Source organism: Manis javanica, chromosome X (genome assembly GCF_040802235.1).
Source record: "Manis javanica isolate MJ-LG chromosome X, MJ_LKY, whole genome shotgun sequence".
NCBI lineage: Eukaryota > Metazoa > Chordata > Mammalia > Pholidota > Manidae > Manis > Manis javanica.
In genome coordinates, this window is record NC_133174.1 from 39,693,763 (window position 1) to 39,711,850 (window position 18,088).

The 18,088-nt window shown below is 38.3% G+C and overlaps 1 protein-coding gene across 5 annotated transcripts in view; it reads left to right on the forward strand.

The window, feature by feature from the left end:
* The first annotated feature begins 364 nt into the window (after positions 1-364).
* RP2 (RP2 activator of ARL3 GTPase) overlaps positions 365-18,088 on the forward strand; it is a 95,434-nt gene continuing 77,710 nt past the window's right edge. For 4 of the 5 annotated variants that reach the window (XR_001853642.3, XM_017664170.3, XM_017664171.3 and 1 more), the window contains exon 1: positions 365-668. Coding sequence is in view for 3 of the 5 variants with exons in the window: in XM_017664170.3 (XP_017519659.1) it covers positions 567-668 (102 nt within the window). In the remaining 2 variants the exon portion in view is untranslated. The other variant, XM_017664173.3, reaches the window with a different exon arrangement.

Consider the following 18,088-nt stretch of genomic DNA (forward strand, 5'->3'; position numbering starts at 1 on the left):
GCCCCCTTCCTTTGTCAGCAGCAATTCCTCCTCACATACCACTTGCATCATAAAACTGAAGTCCACTGTTTGACTGGCGACCCCTCCCACGCCTAAAACTTGGAAACTGAGAACCAAGGGCAAAAAGGCAGAACGGCCAAGCCGGGACTCCCTGCAGCTAGAACGCCCTAAGGAGTCCTAGGCGGGGCGGGGTCGACGGTGAGTGCGCCCGAGCCGGCGGGGCCCGCCACTGGGGGCTGGCGCAGGAGTCGGGCATGGATTGGCTGTGTGCGTAAGCCGACCTTTCTTCATAGGCCTCGCCAGGCTGCTCGCACGGCTTTGATTGGTTCACCGGGCGCTGAGCGGTCATTGGCTGCGGTGGGTCGTTAGGGCGACTGTGAGGAAAAGAAGGAAGGGTGCGGGGCCTGGCTGGCGAACCTAGGCTGCAGACGGCCAGGCAGTTCCGCAGGGCGGTGTCCGGAGAGTTGAGGGGCTCGGGCACCTGGGGTTCACAGTGCACGCCAGGACGTGCCGGAGTAAGCAGCCCGGCGAGGAGCAGCAGTCAGCGAGACCCGCAGGCTGGGACCATGGGCTGCTGCTTCTCCAAGAAGCGGAAGGCTGAGAAGGAGTCGCAGCCCGAGGGCGAGGAGGAGCGACCGAAGCAGTACAGCTGGGACCAGCGCGAAAAGGTAACGAAAGTCGCGTAGCCGCAGTTTTCAGCCCTCCCGAGTTGCTCTGTGAGGGACCCTGGCGGCCGGGGAGGGCTGACAAGGCAACTGCTGCTCGCGCGCGCGCTCTCCCGCGAGTAGTTGAAGTCAGGGGGAATGACTTTGGGGGAACAGCGCTAGAGACGGCGCCACGGAGGACTGTGAAGCGTTGGAAGCGGCCTTACAGCTCATTGTTCAGGTAAGTGGGCCCCTAGGGGCTTTTCCTCCGGTCCGAGGGTGAACTCTAGGAAAGGAAGAGCGGGAATGCCCTGAATGTCAAAACTGCTCATTTCACCAGCAGCGCCCAAGCAGGGTTTTGTCCAGTCTTCGAGTTACACACGGGACTGATTCTCATCTCTTTCTCGGCTCATGTTCTTTCTGTGGCTGTTTTCTCTTTTGTCTGCCGTAGCTGGTACATCTCTTTGGTGTCGAAGGGTGTATTCCACTGCTGAATTTACTGTTACGAAGTGGACTGCTTTAACGTACTGCTTGGCTTTCCCTTCTCTTCCACTTACCCTAAAGGAATCATGAAAATCTAATCGCACTTGAAAAGTGTATTAAGACTGTATGGTAAAAACCAGCACAAACCAGGCAATATCTTACTCTTGCTTTAAACGAATGAAAACGTCCTTATTTTTACTTTTGCATATAGCCAGAAAACTTCGAAAATGTCCACTAGCCTTGCACAAAACACGGTCAAATTTCATAATGCTTCCTCTTTCTAATAAGTTCTCCTTTTGTGTTTAGTAAAATAATTTGATAGACTTACCAGTTGTTTCTCTTCCAAACAAAATGAGATTTTAAAAATGAAGACTATGAACAGCTAACTCCTTGCTTAATGCAACATATCTTTACCCACGAATACTTTATAGTAAATTTCTTATTAATGTTTTAATTTCATAGACCTTCCTGCATGATCTCCAATCCCCAGCAGAATTTATTCATGTAAATTCGGTTCTCCAACTTTCAGGTTTAAAAAATTGGAAGCTTTTTGCAGAATTCTTAGCCCCATTTTTCTGTCCCTGCTTGTTTCTTGGGTTGCCTGGTATACTTATTAATTCTCTCTTATCTGTACTTGATAGCATAATTTTATTTTGTAGGAATAGAAAATACTGTACTTCCATTGTACAAGAATATCGCACCTATCATGTAAAGATATTCAGTGCACGGTTTTTAAAAGATTGGTTTCCTCGGCCTTAGTATTTTTTTTAAATTTTTTATTAAGGTATTATTGATATACACTTCTATGAAGGTTCACATGAAAAAACAATGTGGTTACTACATTTACTCATATTATCAAGTCCCCACCCATACCACAATGCAGGCACTGTCCATCAGTGTAGTAAGATGCCACAGAGTCACTATTTGCCTTTTCTCTGCTACACTGTTTTCCCCGTGATCCCCCACACTATGTGTACTAAACATAATACCCCTCAATCCCCTTCTCCCTCCCTCCCCACCCGCCCTCCCACACCCCTCCCCTTTGGTAACCACTAGTCCCTTCTTGGAGTCTCTGAGTCTGCTACTGTTTTGTTCCTTCAGTTTTGCTTCATTATATTCCACAAATGAGGGAAATCATTTGACACTTGTCTTTCTCCACCTGGCTTATTTCACTGAGCATAATGTCCTCCAGCTCCATCCATGTTGTTGCAAATGGTAGGATTTGTTTCTTTCTTATGTCAGCCTTAGTATTTTCTAACAATGCTTTTCACCTCAAACTGCCTGCCATAGAGGAGGTTGTTGTGTGTTTTTATTTTAGCTTTTTGGTTTGAAATCATAGGCTAAAACTATGCTAAAATGGTTTTACTTTTTATTCCAGGTAGTCTTAGTTGCCCTCTGACTCATTTCTTCTTAATAAATTGTCTTACAGTTAACCTTTATTAACAATGTTCAGGTTAGTTGAAATCTCCCATGTTAATCTTTCTCCTTTTTAGATAAATGGATGTGTTCTGTGTTTTTTTTTCGTTTGCTCTTTGGTTAAGTAAGCACATGAAAAATAGAATAGTGGACACGAATATCTAAGCTTTTTACCCCAAATGAGCATATAGTAAACTTTGAATTGTAGACATTGTTTGGTGCTTACAGGGAGCATTTTTTGGGAGCACTACTAGGTAGTTGTAGAAGTGGAAGAGATGTTACTAATTATGTAAAATAAGCTATGCTTCTGGGTATGTGTATAATGAAAGTTAAAATCTTGATCAACTCAACTAATCAAAATTTTTCTAATTAAAATGAGCATTATATTTTGATAACAGCCCAGTTTTAAAATCTTTTGGACTATTAGAGTAAGAAAATTACCAGATTACATTTTGAGATGGTGGAGATACCATACCACATTTTCCAACACTGCATTTTCTTTTTGGAATTACTAGGAATTTACACTAGGAATTGCCTCATTTATGATAGCTTGCTAAATTTTGCATGATTTTAAAGTTTTTTTTTCTAGTTCCTTCCTTACTTCTGATGAGGCACATATAGACTAGTGTACAAATGTTCTGTCAGTGTAGTGATGCTTTGCTTGCTGCTAGATTTTAGTTGTACCTTAAAAAGGAATAGAATGCAAATACAGCCAAGAGAACATAAATGAGATATGTTATGTGTATATTAATAGAATGGTTTGTATTAAAAATTCACACTTCTGTAATGTGATCATGAAGTGCAGCATATACAGTTTTAAAGTTACACAATTACCGTTCAACTTTTAAGATTTTAGGTGTAAAAACAAAATATATTGCCTGCAGTTTTCTTTTAACTTGGATAAGTGGTGTTTAAGTTTTTCCTTAGGTTGTGTAATCAGAATGTCTTTATAGAAAGGCACCCTCTGGGTTTTGGGTTTTGAGTTGTGTAATTGGGTCAGTCTTAGGGGACTGAAGCTGGGAGAAATTGTCTCAGAATGTCTGGGGACTAAGTGTTGTCATGGCAATTCATATACTGTAATCAACAGTGTAAAAAGCTCATTTACTACTACTGCTGACTTTGAAAAAGAAAAAAGCTTACTGTGCAATTACTACATTGACATAAGGAATATTTTTGGATTGTAAGATTTGTGTTTAAATCATTTGGAAAGAAATGCTTTTATCCTTATTATCTGTATGCTGCCTCCCATAGCTAGGCAAATTATTCAATATATATATATATATACTCAAACACCAAGGAAGACTCAGAATTATAAGAATTATTCCTGCCCTTGTTGAACTGACTGGTTTTATTGAGTTAAAAAAGGAAATATTTAAGTACAAACAAGGGGAAGATAAGTGGTAGGAAAGGTAGTTTTCATTCTACAGGTACTCATACCAATACTCTTTCTCCTAGGTGATAGAAATGAGGATTGGTCTTCTAAACAATGATGGCATAAATATGAAAATCAGGATTTTGAGTATGGACATTGCTCATATTTAATAGAAAATAATACTAAACAGAAGCTGTATACCAGAGATTCAAGTAACTGCATTTTATTCTGTGTCTGTTGTGTGACTTTGGGTAAAGCAGCCAACTTGTGTTTCAGTCTCCTTGGGTGTAAAATGGGAGAATGCTAAAGATTTCTCTTCTATTTAGTAAGGTAAAAGCCTGCACTGAGGAATATCGGTCAGATAGTAATGATCACCTCTGAGGATAGAACTTAGACAAGATATTGGGCAGGACAGAACCGGTTTAATATAGGGCACATTATAATTCCCAGAGTTCATCAGTGGAAGAGGTGGCTTCATGAGGAACTGATCTCCATGTCAGTCAAAACATTCTGATAGAGGTTGGATGGCACCCTACTAGAAAGAAGTGTCTGCATTGAGTAGGGGGCCAGGTGCTGTTTTTAGCCCTTTAAGTACATAAGGTGGGCTAGTTATCCATTGCTGCATGCCAAACTACCCCAAAACTTAATGGTGTAGAATATTGGCAAGTACTTATTTTGTTCACAACTCTGCAGTTTGTGTAGGGCTTAGCAAGGTTGGCTGCTCGGTGCTCTATGTGGCATCAGCTGCAGCAGCTTGACTAGGGGATGGAGGATCTGCTTTCACTATGGCTCAGTCGTCTGGCTGGCAAGTTGATGTTGACTTTCAGCTGGAAACTCAGATGGGGCTGAGGGCCAGGGGCCTCTTCATGTAGCCCCAACTTCTACACAGGATGATGGCTGAGTTCCAAGGGTGAGTGTCCTAAGAGAGACTGGCAGAAGCTGCATAGCTTTTTCCAACTAGCCTCTTAAGTGACATAGCATTACATCTGTCACATTCTGTTGGTTGAGGCAGTCACATATGCCCACTGATGTTCAAGGGAAGGGGACCTCTTGACGGGAAGAGTATCAAAGAGTTTGTCGACACGTTTTAAATTCTTCACATAAAGCTGTTGTTTTTTAAAGGAAATAACTCGTTCTTTGTTTATTCGTTTAAAAAATAGCCTTATTGGGCTATAATTCATATACCACACAATTCACTCATTTAAAGTGCACAATCAATAGTTTTAATAAGTTTGCACACTTATGTTATCATCACTATGATCTAATTTTAGAACATTTTCATTCCCCACAAAAGAAACCCATGCCCATTAGTAGTTATGCCCCATTTCCTCCCCCCAGCCCTGGAAATCACAATTTTGCTTTTTATCTCTGTTGACCTGCCTATTTTGGACACTTTGTATCAATGGAATCATATAACATGTGGTCTTTTGTTACTGGCTTCTTTGATTTAGCATTTTTTGAGATTCATCCATATTGTAGCATGTATCAGTACGTTATTCCTTTTTATTGCTGAATAACATTCCATATAATATTTTACTTATAAATATATTTTATTTATCCATTTATCAGTTGATGGACATTTGGGCTGTTTCTACATTTTGCCCAACACAAATAATACTGCTATGAATATTCATGTACGAGTTGTTATGTAGACATACATTTTTATTTCTCTTGGGTATATATCTAGAAGTGGAGTTCCTGGATCATATAGTAACTCTCTTTTTAACTTTTTGGGGATCCACCAAACTGTTCAAAATGTCTGCACCGCTTTGTATTTCCACCAGCAGTGTCTGAGGGCTCCAATTTCTTCACTCATATAAATGGGTTTTTTTTTATCTTTTTTTTTTGAAGTGTAATTGATCATACAAAGTTTTGATACAGGGAAAAAGCACAGGGAGTAGAAAGTGTATAGGACTGGGATTTTAATTTATATTCTGCACTCCATTCCACCTCACTGGTAAAGTCATTTAGCTTTTCCATCCCTCAGTTTCCTAAGATCCCCTCCAGTTCTCTAGTTCTTTTGAGTATCTCATGAGGGAAGGTAAGCATTGCTAGAAGCATCCAGTCAAATCTGGGTGAACAAAGGTAATATGATAGGATGTAAAATTAAGATTAGATTAGATGAGATGAGGTGGAAAATTCTTTCCAATCTAAAAATTTCATAGTTCTATTTTGTGGTTATGTATATAGCAACACAGTGAGCTGATATAGAGGTAATACTTAATCTTCTCTCATCATCAAGGTATATATAGGTCAAGGTACTAGTATTTATTATTTCTAGAATTACATGGCACTGCCATTTTCATTCATGAAGTAACCTTTCAGCTATATAGCTATGTAGTCCTGAAACTGACTTAACAATGTTTAAATTTAAGTAATTTTATTTTAATTGAAATATAATTTACATACAGTAAACCTTACCCTTTTTAACTGTACTTTTTTAAGTTTACCCTTCTTAAATGTACATTGACAAATGAATACAGTCATGTAACTGTCACGACAGTCAAGACAGAACAGTTCTATCATCCCAAGAAATTTCCTCATATTCCTTTTTAGTCACTTCTGCTCCTATCCTCTATCAGCTTTTTATCCCTATAGTTTCATCTTTTTTGAGAATGTCATATAAATAGAATCATATAGTATGTAGCCTTTGGAGTCAGCGTTCTTTTACTTAGCATGATACATATAAGATTCATCCATGTTGTTGCATGTATCAGGAGTTCCTTTTTATTGCTGAGTAATAGTCCATTATAAGGATGTACTACTTTGTTAATCCTTTCACCTGTTGGTGGGCATTTAGATTGTTTCCAATTTTGGTGATTTTGAATAAAGCTACCATAAAATATTTGCATAGAAGTGTTTGAGTGAACATACATTTTCATTTCACTTGGGTGAATACCTATGAATGGGATTGTTGAATCATATTGAAATTGTATTTGAAACTTTATAAGAAATGGCCAAACTATTTTGCATCCCCACCAAAAATGTATGAGAGACCCAGCTGCTCTGCCACTGTTACTTGGTATGGTCAGTTTTCGTTTCTTTTTAGCCATTCTAATGGGTTTGTAGTGGTATTTTATTATGGTTTATTTTACTAATGACTAGTGATGTTGAGCATCATTACATGTACTTATTTGCTATCATTATATTTTCTTTGGTGACGTGTATATTGAAATCTTTTGCCCATTTTTTAGTGGGTTGTTTTCTTACTGTTAAGTTTTGAGAGTTCTTTATATATCCTGGATACAAGTCCCCTATCATATGTGTGTTCTGCAGATCCCCCACCACCACCACTACCTCCACTTAATGACTTGTCTTAACAGTGTCTTTTGAAGAACAAAAGTTTCTGATTTTGATAAAAGTCCGATTTTCAATTTTTTCTTTTATGAATTATGTTTTTGGTTTCACATCTAGAAATCTTTGCCTAACCAAGATTATGGAGGCTTTCTCATCTGTTTTCTTCTAGAAGTTTTAGAATTTTTGGTTTTATACTTAGGTTCTATGATCCGTTTTGAGTTAATTGTTATACAGGGAGGAAGATATTGGAGATTCTTTTTATTTATTTTTTTACATGTAGATGTCCAGTTGTTCCAGCCCCATTTGTTTAAAAGACTGTCCTTTCTCTATTGTCTTGCCTTTGCACCTATGCCAATACATATATAAGTATATTTTTGAACTCTCTTCTATTGGTTTATATGCCTAGTAAACATTGGTTTCTGTTTGAATTGGTTAAATGTGAAGAAGCAGCCAAGAGAACATACTTAGGAGTCAGACTGCCTAGGTCTGAGACTCAGCTCAAGCACTCAGTAACTGTGTGTGACCTGGTCAAGTTATTTAACCTCTGGGATGTCTCCATTTTCTCATCTGTAAAGCAGAAATAATTATAATACACAACCCTCATAGGGGTTTTTATGAGGATTGAGTGAATGATTATAAAGCACTTAGAATGGTGCCTGGTACCTATATAATGCTTCTTATACTCCTGAGTCTTATTTAGGCTTTACCCAGACCAGCTTTCCATTAAAATTAACAAAGGCCATTATTTCATCTCATATCATCATTATGAAAGTTTAACTATGGAGATGAATTTTAATGAAAATTTTTCTCAGTAAAAGAATAAGATGTTCACTTTTGTTTTCTGTTAGGAAAGTAATGCTTAACTTAGTTTCGTTAGCTGTATCAAATGAATTCCAGCTCCAGAAATGTTTCTTTCATTTGAAAGTATATTCTCTACTTTTTATGGATTGTAGTAAGAAGTATAGCCTTAAACAAAGTTTACTTCACAAGTGGCTCTTGCAAAAAAGTTGTTTAAAACATGAACTTTCATTGTTGTTTTTAGGCACCTTATTTGAGAAGTAGAAACTTTTATAAAATTATCATGGTACTAAGTTTTAGGTTATTATTTTTTATTTTAAAGAACTTTCAGGAATGTTGAGAAAGCACAGCAACATAAATCCCAAGTTTCTCCTTTGTAGAACATATTAAGAGTCCATATAATTTTATACTACAGAACTCTTCAGCTATGAAATCTTTAACTATGGGATTAATTTCTCCCAATGAACTAGGGAAGCCAAGGTGTCTGGAGAAAATTTTTAGAAAAATAGTAAATTACATTTGACTCCTTAGCATGGGTAGTTGTTAAGGATTGAATGTCCCCCCAGAAGTCATATGTTGAAGCCCTAACACCCAGTGTGGTTGTATTTGGAGATGGAGTCTCTAAGGAAGTAGTTAAGATTAAATGAGGTCATAAGGGTAGGGCCCTGATCTGATAGGATTAATGTCCTTATAAGAAGAGATACCAGAGAACTTGTTCTGCACCTACCCAGGAAAGGCCATATGAAAATATTGTGGAAAGGCAGCTGTCTGCAAGCCAGGGAGAGAGATTTCACCAGAAACCAACCCCAATGACACCTTGATCTGGGACTTCCCAGCCTCCAGAACTGTGAGAACTGAATTTCTGTTGTTTAAGCCCTCAGTCTGTGTTATTTTGTTATGGCAACCAGTCTTAGTCTGCTGAGGCTGCTATAACAAAATACTGTAGACTGGGTGGCTTAAACAACAGAAATATATTTCTCAGAATTCTAGAGGCTGGGAGTCCAAGATCAAGGTGCCAGTGATGCTGGGGTTCTTGTTCACGAAGCCGAAGAATGAGCTTCACAAACACCCAAGGTAGGAGAGCCAGGGTAGAGGCTTTTATTTAGAAATAAGTGAGAGGAAAGAGCTCCTGGTTCATGCCAGAAGGGGACAAGAGAGCCCAGGGTGGTGCGTTGTCAAGGGGATTTCTAGGCAGTTGAGGATTTGGAGGAACTGAGGGCTTAGGGTGTGGACTTGTACCACCTGCCCTGCCCTCAAGGTGGGCTGGGTTGTTGTCTGTTTGCTAGGGCCGTTTACAGTGAAGTCAGGGGTTATGCTGAGAAACCCTTGCGGGGGAACACTCAAACATTCCAGGCCAAGTTGCTCCTGACCTTTGACCTTTAACTGATTTCAATGAAGATGTCTATATTCTTAGTCTGGTATCTTTATCCTAGAGAATTAGTGTAACCTTGACTTTGCATAATACTTAACAGTTTCAATAGGGACTTCTTTGCCCATTGTTACATTGCTCTGACTGTAAATATCCCATACAGCTTTTCCCAGAGACCCTCACCCTACTCTGACTACACCCACGGTCCCTGTCTCACCAGCAGATAGAGTGGTGTCAAAGATAAATACAGCCAGACTTTAGTTCAATCGGTGAAAACAGATTTTATTCAGTAACTACTGACAGTAAGGGAAAGAGCCAAGCTCTGTTTTAATTTGTGCAGAGGCAATTTGGGCAATTTAAAGGGAGAATGAGGGGGTGGGGGAGAGTAGGGGCTCAGTAGAGTCAGCGAAGTATAAATTACAAAGTTGGGTCAGTGTAAATGTGATTGATTAGGCTGGCTGTGTTTGTTAATTGTTAAGAAAGGTACTTCTGAGTTGTAAAAGATTTATATTCACAACTGTAAAACCCTTTTGGTAAGGGTTGTTCTAAGAAATGGAAGTCAGGGGCCTATCTTCAGATGTTGGATAGAACAAATAGTAAATTTTCCTGACAGGGTTGAGCTTTCTTGAGCAGGCATTTTAATCCATGACTGGCGGCCTCTTAGGGACACAGCTTTGCACTGCTAGAAGCCATGCCAGAGGTTTGGTCAAATCTCCTAGTACAGGATTTGCATGGAGTTGCAATGTGCCAAGAGTTCTGCAGTTCTCCCTGGTGAGGGCCCACTTCCTGGCTCTAGTCCATCACCTTCTTGCTGTGTGCTCACATGGTCTTTCGAGTGTGCACATTGGGAGAGAGAGGTGGGAGGGAGGGAAGGAGAGATTTCTTCTCTTTTTCCTCCTCCTCCTCCTCCTCCTCCTCCTCCTCCTTTTCTCCTTCTCCTGCTAATCTCATCATGAGGCCCCCACCCTCATGACTTCTTCTAAACTGAATTACCTCCAAAAAGCCATACCTCCAAATACCATCACACTGATGGGTTAAGGCTTCAACATAGGAATTTTGAGAGGATGCAAACATTGAGTCCACAACACAGCCCGAGCAGACCAGGACAGCAGTTCAGCAGTTTTAAAGTTAAGAGTAGATTTTATTTCTGCATTTGAAAAAGTCATAACTACAACTACTGATATAGTACTAATTATGTTGTAATTAATATAGTTGAAATTTCTCAGTTAAATACTATATATCATATATATATATATATATATATATATATATATATATATATATATATAATTTCCCATGCAAAGGAAAAACAGCTAAATTCCTTTAAGTAACCAGTATTTTTAAAATTTTTATCCAAACATTGGTTTGCTGCCTATTTAATTCTCCGATAAATATACTTCGATTGTTTGAACTTGTTATCTGTGTCTTAGGCAAAGATGATTTGTCCAGAATCTTAAACCCCAAATCAATTCCCCAGGAAAATATATACAAAATGTTACATAAAGTTTTAAGGAGTTCATGGTATGGTGAGATAAACCACAAACTAAAGCATGAGGATTTCACTTGCCCAGGAGTTTGAGGCCTTGGTAGGACAGGCCAACTCATGGGCTCCATTTTCCTATACCTATTCATGCAGCTCTTGATTTTCTCACCCCCACTGTGGGAGGTGGATTGGTACCCAGAAGAGAAGCTGAAGAAAACCAAAGAATGTTTTACCCTCCTTAAGGCCTAAAGCAGAACTGACTTAAACCAATCTTGCATGGTCCTTTTTTCCACTTAAGGCCTAGATTAGATCAAGATCCCATTAGCCTACTCCATGACCTCATTCCCATCCCCTTTCACTGGAAGGCAGCCTCAGCTTCCTTTTACTGCAAGTATGGGAGAGAAGAGACTGTGAAAGGGAGAGACCCAGGGATGGCATTAAAAGGAGTGCCTGTCCCTGGCTTTGTGTATAATTATCTTTCTACTCAGGAGTCTGCCAACTTGAACAGTGTCCTAAATGATAAGAATATCATTTTGTTCTTGATCAATATCAGAGTCTCTCTTCTTTGGAGATAGAGTGGAAAATGGGGTGTACAAAACTGTATGTTTATCAAACTCCCTTAACCCTTCACATTTGTTTATTCAAGAGACATCTAGAGACCACCTGCCTCAAGTTTCACTCTGTGGTCCTGAAGATTAAGGAGTTCAGATGGAGTCAACAAGGATGTGTGGAATGTCTCTGTGGTGCCAGGCACTATTCTAGCTTGGAGTAAAACGGGGATGAACAAAACAGATAATCCTTTCCCTTGTGGAGCCTATGTTCTAATGGAGGCAGGGGGAAGACAGACAATAAATGTAATTTATATGTAGTGTGTTTAAAAGAAGCTAAGTGCTTTGGAGAAAACTAAAGGGTAAAGAGGTAGAATGGAGGAGGTGTTTTAGTTTTAAATGGATTGTTTACAGGATTCCAGCCCAAAGCTTACCATACAGTAGGGACATAGACTGGTATTTAATGTAACATAGGTACTCCAAAGAGGAAGAGCAGATTTCTGGTTGAGTGATGGAAGCCTGACAGAAAAAAATTGACAGGTGGGCAGCTATAACCAGGAGAGGGCCTTCTGGGCAGAGTCAGAGATCACAGACAAGTCACAGCAAGTGCATCAGATCTGCTGAAGAATAAAGTCCCATAGGAGTTAAGACTAAAATCTAAGTAGGTATTACGTAGTGTTGACTTACATTGAAAGATTTTCTAACACTGAACCATTTTCACACAATGTGGGATAAATCCCGCTTCGTTGTGGTGCCTTTTCTTTTTATAGGATTGATTTAATTTGCAATTTTTGTTTTACATCTATAGGCATAAATGAAAAGGACCTAAAATTTCTTCTTTTGTTATGTCTATCTTATTAGGGTCTCACTGGGCAGGCCAGCAGCATGAGTTGGGACTGTTCCTTCTGTTTCTATTTTCTTTAAGGGTTTGCATAAAACTGGGATGAATAAACTTGCAGTCTGTTTATAAAACCATCAGGGCCTGGTGTTCTCTTTGTGAGAAACATCCACTGCTTCTATTCCTTCAGTAGTAATAGATTTTTATTTAAGTTCTTAACTTTTTGAGTCAGCTGTGGTAACTTATTTTTTAAGAAATTTGTTCATTTAATAGATAAAATCTTTTAAAATTGTTCATATATAGTTGATATTATTCCTTTAACCTCTACTTTATAGCTTTACCTGCCTTTTCATTCACACTCCTTGTGTTTTCATTCTTCTTTTCTTGATAGTTCTTGCCAGATGTTTGCCTATTTTTTAGTTTTATTTCCTCCCAAAAAAGCTATTTTTGGCTTTGCTGATGTTTTCTATTGTACATTTGATTTCTAAGTCATTAATTTCTGCTATAGGTTTTATCTTTTTTTCTTCTACTTTCTGTACATTTATTGTCTAATTTTTTTTATTCAGGTATCATTGGTATACAATCTTATGAAGGTTTCATATGAAAAACAATGTGGTTACTACATTCACCCTTATTATCGAGTCCCCTCCACACCCCATTGCAGTCACTGTCCATCAGTGCAGTAAGATGCCACAGAGTCACTACATGTCTTGTCTGTGCTACACTGTCTTCCCCATGACTCCCCTCACACCATGTGTACTAATCATAATACCCCTCAATCCCCTTCTCCCTCCCTCTCCACCCATCCTCCTCTACCTCTCCCCTTTGGTAACCACTAGTCCCTTCTTGGAGTCTGTGAGTCTGCTGCTATTTTGTTCATTCAGTTTTGTTTCATCGTTATACTCCACAAATGAGGGAAATCATTTGGTATTTGTCTTTCTCTGCCTGGCTTATTTCACTGAGCATAATATCCTGTAGCTCCATCCATGTTGTTGCAAATGGTAGGATCTGTTTCTTTCTTATGGCTGAATAGTATTCCATTGTATTTATGTACCACATCTCCTTTATCCGTTCATCTACTGATGGACACTTAGGTTGCTTCCATATCTTGGCTATTGTAAATAGTGCTGCAGTGAACATAGGGGTGCATATGTCTTTTTGAGTCTGAGAACTTGTTTTCTTTGGGTAAATTCCTAGGAGTAGAATTCCCGAGTCAAATGGTATTTCTATTTTTAGTTTTTTGAGGAACCTCCATATTGCTTTCCATAATGGTTGAACTAGTTTACATTCCCACCAGCAGTGTAGGAGGGTTCCCCTTCTTCCGCATCCTCAACAACATTTGTTGCTCCTAGTTTTGATGTTGGCCATCCTAACTGGTGTGAGGTGATATCTGATTGTGGTTTTAATTTGCATTTCCCTGATAAATAGTGATGTGGAGCATCTTTTCATGTGCCTGTTGGCCATCTGAATTTCTTCTTTGGATAAGTGTCTGTTCATATCCTCCACCCACTTTTTAATAGGGTTATTTGCTTTTTGGGTCTTGAGGCATGTGAGTTCTTTATATATTTTGGGTGTTAACCCCTTATCAGATATGTCATTTACAAATATATTCTCCCATACTGTAGGATCTTTTTGTTCTTCTGATGGTGTCCTTTGCAGTACAGAAGCTTTTTAGTTTGATGTAGTCCCATGTGTTCATTTTTGCTTTTGTTTCCCTTGTTCAAGGAGAATCATTCAGGAAAAAGTTGCTCATGTTTATATTCAGGAGATTTTTGCCTATGTTGCCTTCTAAGAGTTTTATGGTTTCATGACTTACATTCAGGTCTTTGATCCATTTCGAGTTTACTTTTGTATATGGGGATAGACAATAATCCAGTTTCATTCTCTTGCATGTAGCTGTCCTGTTTTGCCAATGCCAGTTGTTGAAGAGGCTGTCATTTCCCCATTGTATGTCCATGGCTCCTTTATTGTATATTTATTTACCATATATGCTTGGGTTTATATCTGGGCTCTCTAGTCTGTTCCATTGGTCAGTGGGTCTGTTCTTGTGCCAGTATCAAATTATCTTGATTACTGTGGCTTTGTAGTAGAGCTTGAAGTCAGGGAGCGTAATCTGCCCAGCTTTATTCTTCCTTTTCAGGATTGCTTTGGCTATTCGGGGTCTTTTGTGTTTCTGTATGAATTTTAGAACTATTTTCTCTGATTGGTTGAAGAATGCTGTTGATATTCTGATAGGGATTGCACTGAATCTGTAGATTGTTTTAGACAGGATGGCCATTTTGACAATACTAATTCTTCCTATAATGAGCATAGGATGTATTTCCATTTATTGGTATATTCTTTAATTTCTCCCATTAGTGTCTCATAGTTTTCAGGGTATACATCTTTCACTTCCTTGGTTAGGTTTATTCCTAGGTATTTTATTCTTTTTGATGCAATTGTGAATGGAATTGTTTTCCTGATTCCTCTTTCTGCTAGTTCATTGTTAGTGTATAGGAGTGCAACAGATTTCTGTGTATTAATTTTGTATCCTGCAACTTTGCTGAATTCAGATATTAGATCTAGTAGTTTTGGAGTGGATTCTTTAGGGTTTTTTATATACAATATCATGTCATCTGCAAACAGGGACAGTTGAACTTCTTCCTCGCCAATCTGGATGCCTGTTATTTCTTTGTGTTGTCTGATTGCTGTGGCTAGGGTCTCCAGTACTATGTTGAATAGAAGTGGGGAGAGTGGGCATCCTTGTCTTGTTCCCAATCTTAAAGGAAAAGCTTTCAGCTTCTCGCTGTTAAGTATAATGTTGGCTGTGGGTTTGTCATATATGGCCCTTATTATGTTGAGGTACTCGCCCTCTATACCCATTTTGTTGAGAGTTTTTATTATGAATGGATGTTGAATTTTGTCAAATGCTTTTTCAGCATCTATGGAGATGATCATGTGGTTTTTGTCCTTCTTTTTGTTGATGTGGTGGATGATGTTGATAGATTTTTCCAATGTTGTACCATCCTTGCATCCATGGCATAAATCCAACTTGATCATGATGGATGATCTTTTTTATGTATTTTTGAATTCAGTTTGCTAATATTTTGTTGAGTATTTTTGCATCTATGTTCATCAGGGTTATTGGTCAGTAATTTTCTTTTTTGGTGGTGTCTTTGCCTGGTTTTGGTATTATAGTGATGCTGGCCTCATAGAATGAGTTTGTAAGTATTCCCTCCTCTTCTATTTTTTTGGAAAACTTTAAGGAGAATGGGTATTAGGTCTTCACTAAATTTGTGATAAAATTCAGCAGTGAAGCTATCTGGTCCAGGGATTTTGTTCTTAGGTAGGTTTTTTATTACCAGTTCAATTTCATCACTGGTAATTGGTCTGTTCAGACTTTCTGTTTCTTCCTTGGTCAGCCTTAGAAGGTTGTATTTTTCTAGAAAGTTTTCCATTTCTTCTAGGTTATCCAGTTTGTTAGCATATAATTTTTAATAGTATTCTCTAATAATTCTTTGTATTTCTGTGGTGTCCGTCGTGATTTTTCTTTTCTCATTTCTGATTCTGTTTATGTGTATAGACTCTCTTTTTTTCTTGATAAGTTTGGCTAGGGGTTTATCTATTTTGTTAATTTTCTCAGAGAACCAGCTCTTGCTTTCATTGATTCTTTCTATTATTTTATTCTTCTCAATTTTATTTATTTCTACTCTAATCTTTATTATGTCCCTCCTTCTACTGATTTTGGGCCTCATTTGTTTCTAGTTTCATTAATTGTGAGTTTAGACTTCTTCTATGGGATTGTTCTTCTTTCTTGAGGTAGGCCTGTATTGCAATATACTTTCCTCTTACACAGCCTTGGCTGCATCCCACAGATTTTGCAGTGTTGAATTATTGTTGTCATTTGTCTCCATATATTACTTGATCTCTGCTTTTATTTGGTCATTGATCCATTGGTTATTTAGGAGCATGTTGTGAAGCCTCCGTGTGTTTGTGGGCTTTTTCATTTTCTTTGCATAATTTATTTCTAGTTTCATACCTTTGTGGTCTGAGAAACTGGTTGGTCCAATTTCAATATTTTTTAATTTCTGAAGCTCTTTTTGTGGCCTAGTATATGATCTATTCTTGGACATGTTCCATGTGTACTTGAGAAGAATGTGTATTCTGTTGCTTTTGGGTGTAGAGTTTTGTAGATGTCCATTAGGTCCATCTGTTCTATTGTGTTGTTCAGTGCCTCTGTCTCCTTAGTTATCACTCTCTGCTTGATCTGTCCTTTGGAGTAATTGGAGTGTTGAAGTCTCTAAGAATGAATGCATTGCATTCTATTTCCCCTTTTAATTTTGTTAGTATTTGTTTCGCATATGTGCATGCTCCTGTGTTGGGAGCATAGATATTTATAATGGTTATATCTTCTTGTTGGATTGACCCCTTTATCATTATGTAATGTCCTTCTTTGTCTCTTGTGACTTTCTGTGTTTTGAAGTCTATTTTGTCTGATATAAGTACTGCAACTCCTGCTTTTTTCTCTCTATTAGTTGCATGAAATATATTTTTCCATCCCTTCACTTTTAGTCTGTGTATGTCTTTGGGTTTAAAGTGAGTCTCTTGCAGGCAGCATATAGATGGGTCTTGTTTTTTTATCCATTCAGTGACTCTGTGTCTTTTGATTGGTGCATTCAGTCCATTTACATTTAGGGTGATTATCGATAGATATGTACTTATTGCCATTGCAGACTTTAGATTCATGGTTAATTTCCTTACTATCTAAGAGTCTAACTTAACTCACTTAATATGCTGTTACAAGCACAATCTAAAGGTTCTTTTCTTTTTCTCTTCCTTTTTCTTCCTCCTCCATTCTTTGTATATTAGGTTTCATATTCTGTATTCTTTGTCTATCCCTTGATTGACTTTGGGGATAATTGATTTAATTTTGCATATGCTTAGTAATTAGCTGTTCTACTTTCTTTACTGTGGTTTTATTTCTTATAGTGATAGCTATTAAACCTTAGGAAAACTTCCATCTATAGCAGTCCCTCCAAAATAGACTGTAGAGATGGTTTATGGGAGGTAAATTCTCTCAGCTTTTGCTTATCTGGGAATTGTTTAATCCCTCCTTCAAATTTAAATGATAATCTTGCCAGATAAAGTAATCATGGTTCCAGGCCCTTCTGCTTCGTTGCAATGAATACATTATGCCATTTCCTTCTGGCCTGTAAGGTTTCTGATGTTAGCCTGATGATCTTTCCTTTGTACATGATCTTATTTCTCTCTCTAGCTGCTTTTAATAGTCTGTCCTTATCCTTGATCTTTGCCAATTATATTACTATATGTTTTGGTGTTGTCTTCCTTGGGTCCCTTATGTTGGGAGATCTGTGGATCTCCATGGCCTGAGAGACTATCTTCTTCCCCAGATTGGGGAAGTTTTCAGCAACTGTCTCCTCAAAGACACTTTCCATCCCTTTCTTTCTCTTTCTCTTTCTCTTTCTCTTTCTCTTTCTCTTTCTCTTCTTCTTCTGGTATCCCTGTAATACGAGTATTGTTCCATTTGGATTGGTCACACAGTTCTTTCAATACTCTTTCATTCTTAAAGATCCTTTTTTCTCTCTGTGCCTCAGCTTCTTTGTATTCCTCTTCTCTAGTTTCTATTTCATTTATCGTGCCCTCCACTGTATCCAACCTGCTTTTAATGCCCTCCATCATGCTCTTCAGCGATTGAATCTCCAACCTGAATTCATTCCTGAGTTCTTGGATATCTTTCCATACCTCCATTAGCATGTTGATGATTTTTATTTTGAAATCCCTTTCAGGAAGAGTTGTAAGTCCATGTCATTTAAATCTTTCTCCAGAGTTACATTAATTTT